Genomic DNA, 14,450 nt, shown 5'->3' on the forward strand with positions numbered 1-14,450 from the left:
CTCTCTGTTCAGTGGGAGTGCCTCTGTTTTGGAGCTGCATGTTGTCCACAGGTGATAAGGTGACAGAGTTTCCGCACGCAGCTCTGTACCCGCGAGGCAGAGTACTTGGTGGGGGAAAACAGGATGAACAAAGGAGAAAATAACTGCTGACTTTGACTTCACGGTCCTGACATGCGATTCCAAATCAATAATTCTCAGAAGGGCAGGGAGGATATGCAGTTTCAAGAAAGACATTTAATATTAGAATCTAGTTTCACGTTTAGAAGGTTTAAGTGTACATTATGTGTGCTTATGCAATTGGTATTCATAAATATTAATGTAATTTATGTTTAGAAAATGAAAAGATACCTATCATTTACATAACACAAACTTCAGAAAATAAAGCTCAACTAAATCCTTTCGCTTGATAAGGTAATTTTCAAAAAGGGAAGGGAAAAGCGTCCTTAGAGTGTTACATGAGACTCTCCGGGGCTGAGCGTTTTTTAAATTTTTATTAAAAGATGAGATTTAAATGCTTTTCAGTTAGAAATAGGATTGAGTCCCCTGTAAAACAGTGCTCCTTTTATGTTTGTATTTAAAGTTAAAATAAGGTAAAACCAATATCAGTGAAATACCTAATTACATGCGAGGCATTATACCTCAACAAATAACTTTCTGAAATATGGATCAGTTTGGAGGAAAGGGGTTGTATATCCAGAGAATTCTTCACTTCTAATGGCATGTTCCCCTAATATAGTTTAAAATATGAATTGCTTGTCAACTACAGTCCAATATTTTTAAAACGTCAACTATAGGGGCTCCCGGCGGGCTCAGTCAGTAGAACATGCGACTCTTGATCTCAGGGTTGTAAGTTCGAGCCCCACGTTGGACGTAGAGATTACTTAAAAATAAAATTTTGAAAAAATGTCAACGGTACTCAAATAAAAAACCAAATAAAACACAAATTGCAAAGCAGTAATAATAACATTTTGCATACAACTTTTGAGGAAGACATTTACGACTATGTGAAGTCAATGAATACTTTTTTGGTGACCATAACTCCACATGTGGCACGCCTCACCCTCCATTTACCTCCCCCCAGTCCATCGCCACGTGGATGCTTCTCCGCAAACAGTAACCTTTCTGGAACATTGACCGATTGCTTCTCCCAGCTCTGCCAGCACCCCGCCCTTTGACTTGCTTTCAGTGGTTGCCTGTGGCCAACATGTTTAAGTCCGGTCTCTAGCATGGCTTAGAAAGCCCAGCATAATCTGGACCCAGCCTACTTAACTGGCCTTGTCTCTTGCCAGTCACCATCCCCTCCCCTCTGACACACCCACGCTCTGGCCACATGAAATTGCTCTCATCCTCTGAAAAGCCATCTCTCTTATCCAGCCCCTCACAATGCTGTGCTCTTGTCAGGGGCACTCTCTCCCTACCCTGCGCCCCCCGCCCCGTTTCCTTGCCTTCACCCGGCCAAGCCTTGGTCATTCTTTAGGTCTCAACTCAGAAGTCACTTCCTCCAGGAAGCCTTTCCTCACCTCTTAAGTCTGGGTTAGCTATTCTTCCTCTGCTAGGCACCCTGTCCTTCCTCTGTCATAACACGTTTCACACTATATTGCAATTGCTTGGTTGCTTGTCTTCCTCCTCCCTTAAACTGTAAGCTCCATATGGTTAGACACCGTGACTGCCCACTACTGTATCCACTAGGGTCCACCACGGTGCCTGGCACATAGTAAGTGCTCGATAAATCTGTGTTGAATGGATGAATGCGTTTCTTTCTTCTCCTCAACTTCAGTGGTACATAATACGCTATTTCGCCTTTGTCTCGTTTCAGTCTGTGATGCTTCTCTTACATAGCCAGAGGCGTTACATCTTTGAGTATGACCAATCAGACTGTCTGCTCTCGGTCACCATGCCTAGTATGGTGCGCCACAGCTTACAAACCATGCTTTCAGTGGGCTACTACCGGAACATCTACACCCCACCAGACAGTAGCACCTCTTTTATCCAAGACTACAGTCGAGATGGCCGACTGCTACAGACCCTGCATCTGGGAACCGGGCGCAGAGTGTTATACAAATACACCAAGCAAGCAAGGCTGTCTGAGATTCTCTATGATACCACTCAGGTCACATTAACCTATGAAGAGTCTTCTGGAGTGATTAAGACAATACACCTGATGCATGACGGCTTCATTTGCACAATCAGATATAGGCAAACAGGTTTGTCGTGAAACGGTGGGGATGTGTACAACCGTACCGGTATTTTCCTATGAAATTTTTGCCGGCCACAGTGTGAAATAGAATCATTATCCTGTAGACATTCAATCCAACACGTGTTCCCTTTAGTTATTAAATTATCTTCCTTTGAAAATTAAAAACCTGCTATAGACTGCATGAAAGGTGATTCCTTAGGAAACCACCATACATCTCTTTGTCCCTGTCTTGGCTCTCAGAAACGTTGAGATCAGAGAACCTAGTCTGTGTGCTCATTTGTAGCTCACCACCAAATCATCCCAAAGGTGCAGCTGCAAGATTTGAGCCTCACCGAAACGAGCTCAAGCCCCATGTGACCTCTATAAGCCTCAGCTGATGGCAAAATATGTTCAAAAGTCAGAACTTTTGAATCTCTTTCATCCCTTGAGCTTGGAAAATGCCAAATTCAGTTACTTTAATGCTGGGCTTCGTGGAAATCTGACCTGCTGATTTTGTAGCACGGGTTAAATGAATTAAAAGCATTCTTGTCAGTGATTATAACAAGAAAGCATGTTTATAATATCAGTTTCCTCACCCCAGGCTACCGGATGGGTTATTACTTACGTAGGTCCTATAGTTAAATTATTCTATAACATACAGTATTTTTTCATATTTAATGACCACAACTGTGAGAGTACATATCTATGAGATGATACGCTTTCGGTATCAGAGGTCAACCTCTAATATCTTATTTTGAACGTAAAAGCATTGCTGCTAAGGAAAATAACACGAGACCTTTCTGATTGTTCACCATTACGCATCTAGCTCTGTTCTCATTATTTTTATTTTGATTCCTCAGGACCTCTTATTGGACGCCAGATCTTCAGGTTCAGTGAAGAAGGTCTGGTGAATGCTCGGTTTGACTACAGCTACAACAACTTCCGCGTCACCAGCATGCAAGCTGTGATCAATGAAACCCCTTTGCCCATAGATCTGTACCGATATGTTGATGTTTCTGGTAGAACAGAGCAGTTTGGAAAATTCAGTGTAATTAATTACGATTTAAATCAGGTCATAACTACTACGGTGATGAAGCATACCAAGATCTTCAGTGCCAGCGGACAAGTTATCGAAGTCCAATACGAAATCCTAAAGGCAATTGCCTACTGGATGACTATTCAGTATGATAATATGGGGCGTATGGTGATATGCGATATAAGAGTGGGAGTGGATGCCAACATAACAAGATACTTCTACGAATACGATGCTGACGGGCAGCTGCAGACTGTTTCCGTAAATGACAAAACCCAGTGGCGTTACAGTTATGACCTGAATGGAAACATCAACCTCTTAAGCCACGGGAATAGTGCTCGTCTTACTCCCCTCCGATATGACCTCCGAGACCGCATCACCAGACTAGGAGAAATTCAGTATAAAATGGATGAAGATGGCTTTCTGCGGCAGAGGGGAAATGACATATTTGAATATAATTCTAATGGTCTGCTGCAGAAAGCCTACAATAAGGCTTCTGGCTGGACTGTGCAGTATTACTATGATGGGCTCGGGCGACGTGTCGCCAGTAAGTCCAGCCTAGGGCAGCACCTTCAGTTCTTTTATGCAGACCTTGCCAATCCCATAAGAATTACTCATTTGTACAACCACACGAGCTCAGAGATCACATCCCTGTATTACGATCTCCAAGGTCACCTCATTGCCATGGAGCTAAGCAGTGGTGAAGAATATTACGTAGCCTGTGATAATACGGGCACGCCACTGGCTGTGTTCAGCAGCCGAGGTCAGGTGATAAAAGAGATCTTGTACACGCCTTATGGAGACATCTACCATGACACTTACCCTGACTTTCAGGTCATCATTGGTTTTCATGGAGGACTCTATGATTTGCTTACTAAATTAGTGCACCTGGGGCAAAGGGATTATGATGTTGTTGCTGGTAGGTGGACAACGCCCAATCATCACATATGGAAACAGTTGAACCTCCTTCCTAAACCATTCAACCTCTACTCCTTTGAAAATAACTACCCAGTTGGCAAAATTGAAGATGTTGCAAAGTATACCACAGGTACAAAGCTTTACACTAAACTTGAAATAACTCGGTGGTGTTTATCACATAATCTCCGTGCCTTTGTAAATATGCTTCCTCTTCCTGCCAGTTAGCCCACAAGTTATTATGCAGTCACTCTCTTCCTTAGTTTTCTAGGGCAAGCAAAACTGTGCAGGTGGCACAGAACACGATGCTTTTTCATCCCAGTGCATCGTTTCTTTCCTTTTAAGCTTGCTGTTTGTAGTTTTCACTCTTCAAAGCTTATATGAATGGTTTCATTTAAAAACTTCAGAATTATGTTCCATCAAATAAACCTAATATTACGATCTGTGTGGCCTCAGTGCCACCACCACATTAAGAGATTCAATGTGGGGCGCCTGGGTGGCTCAGTCGGTTGGCCATCCGACTCTTGGTTTTGGCTCAGGCCATGATCGCACAGTTCGTGAGTTCAAACCCCACGTTGGGCTCCATGCTGACAGTGTGGAACCTGCTTGGGATTCTCTCTCTCCCTCCCTTTGTCTCTCTCTGCTCCTCCCTGCTTGCTCGCTCGCTCTCTCTCAAAAAATAAATTTAAGAAAAAAAATTTTTTAAGAGTTTCAATGCTGTAAACCGAACCCATCTCTGTGATTCTCCACGAATCAAAAGGTTTCCCAGTAGAGAGTGGATCATAGGCTTTGGAGCAGGTGATAGAAGGGGGAGTTCAATCCCTAACTTCCCACTGGCTGAACATACTGAAGGCAGGGGAGGCATCATTCAAGCTTTTCACAAAGGTTGTAAACTATGGGCTTCATCATTTGTTTTCCTTTTCTATTCTGTGCTTCACAGACATTGGAAGTTGGCTGGAGCTATTTGGTTTCCAGCTACACAATGTTCTACCTGGATTCCCCAAACCAGAATTAGAAAATTTGGAGTTAACTTATGAGCTTCTCCAGCTTCAGACAAAAACTCCAGAGTGGGATCCCGGAAAGGTTAGTAAAACTTTTACCGTCTCTGTGTATCTGAAAAAACGAACAAACAAACAAACAAAACAAAACAAAAAACCAGAGGAGCATCCAACACCCCGAGATGGCATTAACATGTATTTCCTTCCTTATTTTTGAGTCATCTTGAATATTCACTAAAATGTCCATGATTAATGAGGAGGCAGAAAAAAGCTTCCATGAGGAAAGGATCAGGGAATCAGAGCTTTTAGGAAAGACAAGGCCAATATGGCACTTGGTGACCTGCTGAAGTAGACAAACAAGACGAAGTCAACTTTTAAAATTCTGCAACGGCCTACCAAGGGCAATTATGGACTCTGTATAGAGAAAACTGTTCACTGACAGATGTAAAATCTTCAGATTTCCAACAGCAAAATAATTTAGGGTGTGGTGCATTAAGAGCATGGGAAGAACAGAATTAAATTATTCTGACCAAGAAAAAGTACATAAGATCAGTGAAGTGAAAGTAATAAAGAGTATAGGGATAAAGTCTCTGGGAAAAAGGAATGCCAGACTAGTCACGGTTTAACAGGTAATTTCATCAAGAGGATGAGGAACAAATGGAAACATGAAGTAACTTTTCCTTTCAATTGAAAGAAATAGAGGAGTGTCTGTTTGCAAAAAGAAAAAAAAATACTTCAGAATAAAACTGATATTTGGGTGGGAGGGCTTGAAATTTAAGTGTAAAAAATTATAAGGGAAAGGCAATTTTAAATGGGTGCTATAGGCTTATCCCTAAATACATATAATATGTAAAAGTAATTTTTTATAATTAAAACGTCATTAAAAGTCCTTTTTGCAATTAAAAATCCTTTTTTAAAAAGTTAATCAAAATGTTGAAAATTGCTGAAGCCCTGTTATGGATACTTGGCGGTTCACCATTCTCTCTATTTCTTAGTATGTTTGAAAATGTCCACAATAGAAAGGGTTGTTTTTGGTTTTGTTTTGGTTTTAAGTCCTCATAAGATCTTCTTGCTGCTTTGCTGTGGTTATTTATAAGGTCATAATCTGTTTAAAGCCAAGAATAATGCCTTAAGCCATCTCTGCTCCTCACTGTGGCTAATGTATTACACCACGTACGGTAACAGATCGTATTAGTTACATTGGTGAAAACGAAAGGTCTTTGTTTTGGGGGAGCTGGCCCCATGTACCTTGAAGCGACTTTTGGCTCCAAGGTTCTAGTACATTTCCTTAGGTTTAACTCACCAAGACATCAAGAAACATAGCCAGGTGGCCAAGTAACCCGTTAGTCTTGTCTTTGCCAAATCTCTGATGAAGAGAGTCCAAATTTATCTTGCTTTGAACTCACTCACCAGCACCGTAAAGCAAGAAGGTGCTCTCCACAGTCCCCAAGCATGACAGGTGTCTGACCCTGTGCTGCATTTTTGCACTGTGCCTTTCTTCTCTCCTAGACTATCCTAGGTATTCAGTGTGAGCTCCAGAAACAGCTCAGGAATTTCATTTCCCTGGACCAACTTCCTATGACTCCCCGATACAATGATGGACGGTGCCTTGAAGGAGGGAAGCAACCGAGGTTTGCTGCTGTTCCTTCTGTTTTTGGAAAAGGTATAAAATTCGCCATCAAGGATGGCATAGTAACAGCCGATATTATAGGAGTAGCCAACGAAGATAGCAGGCGGCTTGCTGCCATTCTCAATAATGCTCATTACCTGGAAAACCTTCATTTTACCATAGAGGGGAGGGACACTCACTACTTCATTAAGCTTGGGTCTCTGGAGGAAGACCTGGTGCTCATCGGGAACACTGGGGGGAGGCGGATTCTAGAGAATGGTGTCAATGTCACTGTGTCCCAGATGACCTCTGTGTTGAATGGGAGGACTAGACGGTTTGCGGATATCCAGCTCCAGCACGGGGCTCTGTGCTTCAACATCCGGTATGGGACAACTGTCGAAGAGGAGAAGAATCACGTGCTGGAGATTGCCAGACAACGCGCTGTGGCCCAGGCCTGGACTAAGGAACAGAGAAGGCTGCAAGAAGGGGAGGAGGGTATTCGGGCATGGACAGAGGGGGAAAAGCAGCAGCTTTTGAGCACTGGGAGGGTACAAGGTTATGATGGGTATTTTGTTTTGTCTGTCGAGCAGTATTTAGAACTTTCTGACAGCGCCAACAATATTCACTTTATGAGACAGAGCGAAATAGGCAGGAGGTAACAAAAAACATCTCTGCCTTTGCGTCACCAAAGACTGCCTGTTTTTAAAACATAAAATGGTTTGTTGTATTGGTTTTCTAGATCAGAACTCTGTATATGTAAATATGGAGGAAAAACATATCCAACTGCCTTTCAATGTGACGGAAGATGGTATTTTAATATTGTTTGTCTAAACTCTTTAAGAAATGAGAGATTTTTAGTTCTTGTGTGGCAGTATTCAAAATAACACAAGTAAAACAGCTAAAAAAAAAAAAAAAAGTTTCCAGAAAGCACCACTTTAAATTTGTCGAACCATGCACATGAGTTCAAGTATAAAGAACCCAAGGTTCTACGTATCTCTACTGTGACGCGAAAGTTTCACGTTTAACTGTTGGCAGAACTTGCGAGCTATCTGAAAATGTGGTGCGATAGGATTCTGAACCTTGCATTTCGAAAGACTGCCGGCCCTTTCGCGTTTTCCAGATCCGTTATAGGAAACTTAACAAGTGGAAAATGGCGTCCGCCACCATCTCCCAGAGTCACGACCCATTTGCCCTTCCTCCCTGATTATTCCTCCTTGCTTGTTAAAGTAAATGCCATGTTGTTGTGCTGTGTTTTGGCGTGCGGTGGCCGGATTCTGCCTACCATGCTTCCCTGTGGGTGTGGTAACAGACTGAAATGCCACTATTTGCTCATGTGTACGTGATACCAAGGCAGCTGGCCAATGGAACGTCTCCTGCACAACCTGTTTTGACTCCATTTTTTCACCAAATTGTCTGGCTGTATTGGTGTCAGGTAAACATAGCTTCTATTAACCTGGGTAGGAATTACTCATCTATATATAGGGTGTGTTTTGGTCATAGTTTCACATTAGTGATTCCATATTTATACACTAATCCAATGGTTTTGTGCACATGAAAGGTAATTTACTACAAATGATTCTGGTACAGAAAAAAAAAAAAAACAAGAGGTTTTATCAGGCATACATGCCTGGGATGCTGATAAATACATTCACTACTACTGCAGAAATTCAGAAGAGCCAAAACCTTAAAAAAAAAAAAAAAAATAGACCTAGTACTAAGACGAAAGGAAAGCACCAAAGGGAACATCACAGTAGTTGCTGCCACATTGATTCATACCACTTAGATTTATCTTTCAAATGTACAATTCTGTATGGAACATCTCCCCTCCACAGTCAGGAAATTTAATTAAGTGAACCCTTTCCAATCTAAAACATTTCAACTGATTAGAGAGAGGCAGACTGTTTTTTACTAAAACAATTGATACTTGAGTTATTTTAGTTCTCTGTCTTTACCCGTTTATTTTGATTTAATCATGTGTCCTGCCTAGGAAAATAACTGTTTTCCAGAAAGGGTTATTTTTGTTCCATGATCATTTAAACTTTGGAAAAAAATCAGGATTAGTGTTAATATCAGTTGCGGTTCCTCAATCTTTATGAATCCTGTAGCAAAAAGAAGCCCCTTGGTGAGCTAGGAGATTTGTGCCCAGTGACAAAGAGACAGTTTGTAAAATGCTGCGTAATTGTAAGTTACCACAAATGAAAAGACATGACAGCACAATGTGGCCCGCAGAAAATTCCCCTGAGCCAGCTTTAGCACTTTCATCACTGGGTCTGGATATTTGCTATGTCTGAAGGAGGATTTATGATGGAGTGTTACAGTTTGGATTCTTTCCAGCTGCTTCCTAAATGCAGTGTGGGGTCATTGCCTCGCTTGGTGATGACGGTTTCCTTTGAAAATATGCGAAGTCAGAATCCGGGCTCACGTTAAGGTTTGGAAAGAGTCTGGCTCCTTACTCCACCAAGTAGAGGGAGGAAAAGGCAAGGACCCGCAGACAGTAGGGGAGGGTGTATCCAAACATTTCATTTTCAAAAACATCAGGTTGGGGTTACCACATTCTTACGTGTGTATTCTGAGAGACACAGAGAGACCCAGAGAGAATTCATGATGAACTCCTCTCTCTTTTTGATTGGAAGCACACCAGCTCAAGAGATTACTAATCCAGACTATAATCACATTATTTTTTTTTCTGAATCAGGCCTGTGTTAGTGGTATACTGTTTATTCAGGATGGGATTCTAAAATTTTGAACCAACTTGTTGAAAATTTGAATACCTCCACACCAGCCTAAAAATGGACCTTATGTTCCTAGAACCTCTGATGTTCTTTTAAATCAATGGAAAAATAATTTGTGAACTGTATATAGAGAGTGCATTCATAAATGTGATGATGTATTTTATCACTAATCCAAGATGTCAATATTAGAGTCTATTTTGCTTATATTTTAAGCGATTATTATACTTTTTGCAATTCACTGATGATGTATCATTTTCAAACTGCTTTAAATATCCATTAGAAACAAATATTTGAGGCTTTTACTTAATAGTAATTACCTTGAACTGTGCATTTCTAGTTTGTAATACATATTTATTTAGTTTGTGCCTTTAGTTTCTTAAAGTTACATTTGTATTATATTCAGGAAATGCACTTTTTATCACTTATAGCTGTGGTTTTAATACTGCCTTGAACTATTATTGCTCTCTTTACCTCTCCCGAAGTTTGTGGGAGGAAAGAGGAAAAAAAAAAACCCAAAAGGTTAGCGCTAATGCACAGTAAATCTAAGAGAAACATTTTGGCATTTCTTAATAAGAACGTGGAGACGTGGGGTACATCGTTCAGCTGAATACAAAGAATGCCGTCATTGATTTGTAATTCTGAAGTTTAAATTAGCGAAAGAACACTTTGTTTGCATTCCCTGATGAAAGTGAATGCATCTTACAGAGAAACACGAATTTCTCACACCCAGAGCACAGGCACAGGCAGCTGACACTGGACAGCCACACACTATTCAAGTTAGAACGAGGGCACTCTAGTTGGGCTCTCATGAAGAACATTCTGGGCCGGAGGCAGGGAATACTCTGTGGTTGTTTCTTTTTCCTAGTTAGGCCCATTTTATTTGTTCTATTCTGTTCTGTTTTTACTCTTGCACTACAGTCTAGAGATCCAAATGAACTGCAAAGTTCAGTTTAGCAGACATTTAAATACATTTATTTTTAGTTGCCATTCTAATCATTATTGATTAGAAGCATGACTCCTGAAGGAAAGGGAAATAAAGCTCAATTCATAAACTAATTTCTAGCAAAACATTCTCCATATAAATAGGCATATGTTTTATTTTTAACCCAGCAAAACGCTGTGTAAAATAAGCGTGTCCTTTACTGTCAATTTATCTAGAAGATCTATAATATAGAGACTATATATATAGAATATAATATATATACCACATAGCCAAATGTATAAAAACTTGACGATGTATAATTTGGAATTCACATGCTAACCACATAGAGAAGTATAAAATTGAATGATACTTTTTCTACGATTTTTCTTTTTCATTGCGATCAACACCATGTCAAGCATCCTATCATGTTGTTCCTACTCTTTTTTCTTTTCTTTCCTCCTTTTAAAATATAGTTTTCACCAGTCCAGGCCCCACTGTAATATCACCTGAGAGAGTCAGGACAAAGTTTTTGCATTTATAAAGATATGTTCCTGTAAGGGCAATTGCAATGGAAGCAAAAGTACAGTAATCAAGTATTGAAAGAAACTTTTGGAAAGACTGGAGTGTATTATAGCTTGTGGAAGGACAGAAGGCTACAGACTGGATACAACATTCTTGTTTTCTTGGAGGAACTCACATACACACAGCTGACCTGACTAGTACTTCAGATTTCAGACTGCTCTTCCACAGCCTTCTGTAAGGTTCTTTATTCTGCAAAAGGGAAAAACAAAAAAAAAAAAAAAAGAAAGAAAAAAAACAAAAAACAAAACAAAAAGCAAAAAAAAACACAAAAAAAACATAAAAAACACAAAAAAACACAAAAAAACAAAAACAAAAAAACAGAAAACAACAAACAACAAAAAAGAATTCAAACACAAAATAGTGACTGTTAGTTCAGTGTGTCCTTCATGTGAAAGCTATTAAGGACCAAACCTACTACTGTGTGTAAGAAGAAATTACTTCCTAAACAGTAACTGAAAATAGTTAGTTAAACTTGCTGTGGATTTTGTCTTGGCAGTTGTCATCTTACATTATTTGTCAAAGGAAATGTGTTTGGCAGTTAAAAATCTTTCCTTAGATTTAGTGGTGGACTTTAACCTCTTAAATAAATGTTAGTATATCAGATTGTGTCCTTGAAAAATATTTTACTTGTATGAATCATGACAATGTCTAAATCTTTACTATTCTTCTGGCAAAAGCATCGGTAAGAAAGAAGGTGAAAAAGAGAAGTATAGCCTTTACCGTCAGAAAAATATTCTTTTTAGCTGCTTACTTTCTCATGAAAAGTAAAGATGTTTACAGTGTATGCCAAGATTTTCAGTTTCTATATAACAACAGTTAGAGGTTCTAATCATACTGAAAATTGTGTTATAATGGCCTGAGCCGTGTTGCTAGGAAACAATAGGTCCCAATTTTGTATTCCTGCTCTCACTCCTGTGCTGAAAAGTGACTGGATACTGTACAGGTTCATGTTCTCTGGCTGCAGTTAAATGGTCTTTTGCATTTTGCTCTGGCTTTCAGGCCAGAAGCATGCATTTTTCTACAAGAGCATCACAACAACATGCTGTAAATATTTAAAGTTAAACATTATGTGTCGATATTTGAAAGAAAAAAAGTACTTTGAATATTTCATTTTTAAAAAATAAAATTGCAAACGAACGGTGTGTCCCATGTTATTCATGCGCCAAACTGCATTCTCAAGTATGTCTGGTCACTTGAGATATGAAAAGTAGCTCCCTAACAGGGAACAATAAAACCGCATCATCTTGAAAATGTAGGTGCAGAAATCAGAAAGGCACTAATCCTAAGCAGATGTCTCTTCATTTTTATTTTTCACACAAACAGGATCTCTGTCACAAATGCCCATTTAATAAAAAAAAAAAAAGAAGAAGAAGAAGAGTAGCTGTTGCAAGTTTAAATGCCTCTAGGCTATTACTTTGAAAAAGGTTTCTTTCTCCTGTTGATGCCTTTCTGAGCAATGGAAAGAAAATGAAGAATTGCAAGCCGGGTTGGGGAGAGCTAGGAGAGCCGGGCACCCAGATGCATTGGCAAAAAAGTGAATGGGGAAGAAAGGCAGTCGGGGGCGGGGCGGAGGGGGACTGAAAAAAAAAAGAAAACGAAAAAAAACAGCTCTCACATACTGGGCCATTACAATGGCCATTTGGTACTTTTCACAAGAAGGTATTTACAAGTGACACTGGGAAAGCAAGGCCGATAGATCTTGCAAAATTCAACTTGATGGTAATGGGACACCCATAGTCCAAACAAGTTGCTTGTTCCCAAAACTTAGAATTCTGGAATTTACACCAGTCACAAATGCCCTGCTGCCTTTTTTTAAATGCCTTTTTTTTTTTTTTTTTTTTTTTTGAACTAGAGCGAGCACGAGCAAGGAAGGGACAGAGAGAGACAAAAGATCTGAAGGGGACTGTGCACTGACAACAGAGAGCCCGATGTGGAGCTCAAACTCACAAAATGGGAGGTCATGACCTGAGCCGAAGTCAGATGCTTAACTGACTGAGGTACCCAGGCGCCCCTTACACAGCGGTCTTCCCTTAGTCGCGGTTTCACTTTCCACAGTTTTCAGCTACCCGCGGTAACCTACAGTCCAGAAGCAGAAGATCCTCCTCCTGACATACTGTCAGAAGGTCAATAGTAGCCTAACGCTATTATCACAAGCCTGTGTCATTCCCCTCGCTTCATCTCATCACGTAGGCGTTTTATCATCTCACATCACCACGAGAAGAAGAGTGAGTACAGTAAGAAATTTTGAGAGAGAGACCACATTCATGTAACTTTCATGTCAGTATATTGTTATAATTGTTCTCGTTTGTTACTGGCTATTGCTAATCTCTCGCTGTGCCTAATTTATGAATTAAACTTTGTCACGGATATATATGTACATATAGGAAAAAACATAGTATACATAAGATTTGGTACTATTCATGGTTTCAGGCATCCATGGGGGTCTTGGAATGCATCCCCCCGCATCTGGGGACTACTGTACACAGATACAGTGAAAAGAGTCACGGAGCAGAAGACAATCTTATTGTTTCAACACACCCAATCAGCAAAACGCAATGGTGTCAGTGGAGGGGTGGGAATATTAGTATCACCTGGTCATTTTTTTTTAAATACCCATCCCACCCACCCTCAGAGTACAAAAAGAAAGAGGCAGGGGGTGCCTGGGTGGCTCAGTCGGTTAAGCACCCGACTCGATCTACACTCAGGTCATGATCTCATGGTTCATGGCTTCAAGCCCTACATCAGGCTCCACGCTGACAGTGCAGAGCCTGCTTGGGATTCTTGCTCTTTCCTCTCTGTTTGCCCCTCCCTTTCTCGTGCTTTCTCTCTCTCTCTCGAAATAAATGAACAAAAACTTAAAAAAAAGAGGCAAGAGCTCCTACATTGAGACTATTAAAGGAGATAGATTTCTCCATATTCCTTCCCTATTCACCCTCACTTTTAGAGATCTTCGAATATCAATGCTATTTAAATGTTTAGTAATATTACTACCTTAAATTTATATAATTCTAGTACCTGAGTAATCCTGGGAGGTGAGGGAGACTTCATTTTTCCAATGTGGCAAACGCAACAATGGTAACAGACTGACTTACCTAAGACCACTCGAATAATCTGACAGAGCTGAAAAAAATTCAGATCTCGAGTTTATGTTGATGGGCTCTCTCCAATCAGTTTTCTTGTATCTTTCTACATAAGAATATTCATTTAAGAGGCAAATGGCCTAATGGTGAAAATTCAGCGTTTTACTACAAGTTTGGCCAATGACCCCAAATTACATAAGTGTCCAAACTAGGTAGTTTAACTTCACACCTAGCTGCAAACCCTCAAATAATGGGATCCCATTTACTGCAAGGACAACCATAGGGGACGACGTTGAATTTATAGCTCACGCATAGGAAGACTAGGCATCTTGTAACCTTGAGATGCTCAAGGGCAAATCAGGATTTTATTATTAATAGACTCTGGATTCTGAACTCAGTAAAG

General features: G+C 40.2%; 1 protein-coding gene across 1 annotated transcript in view; it reads left to right on the forward strand.

Moving 5' to 3' along the window:
• TENM1 (teneurin transmembrane protein 1) overlaps window positions 1–11,036 on the forward strand; it is a 790,868-nt gene extending 779,832 nt beyond the window's left edge. Inside the window, exons 31-34 of the mRNA XM_081792970.1 lie at window positions 1,817–2,204; window positions 3,037–4,257; window positions 5,065–5,207; window positions 6,632–11,036. Coding sequence (XP_081649096.1) covers window positions 1,817–2,204; window positions 3,037–4,257; window positions 5,065–5,207; window positions 6,632–7,390 — 2,511 coding nt within the window. The 3' untranslated portion in view covers window positions 7,391–11,036. The remainder of the gene's footprint in view (window positions 1–1,816; window positions 2,205–3,036; window positions 4,258–5,064; window positions 5,208–6,631) is intronic.
• The last annotated feature ends 3,414 nt before the right edge of the window (window positions 11,037–14,450 follow it).

This window comes from Panthera onca, chromosome X (genome assembly GCF_046562875.1).
Source record: "Panthera onca isolate mPanOnc1 chromosome X, mPanOnc1 haplotype 2, whole genome shotgun sequence".
Classification (NCBI taxonomy): Eukaryota; Metazoa; Chordata; class Mammalia; order Carnivora; family Felidae; genus Panthera; species Panthera onca.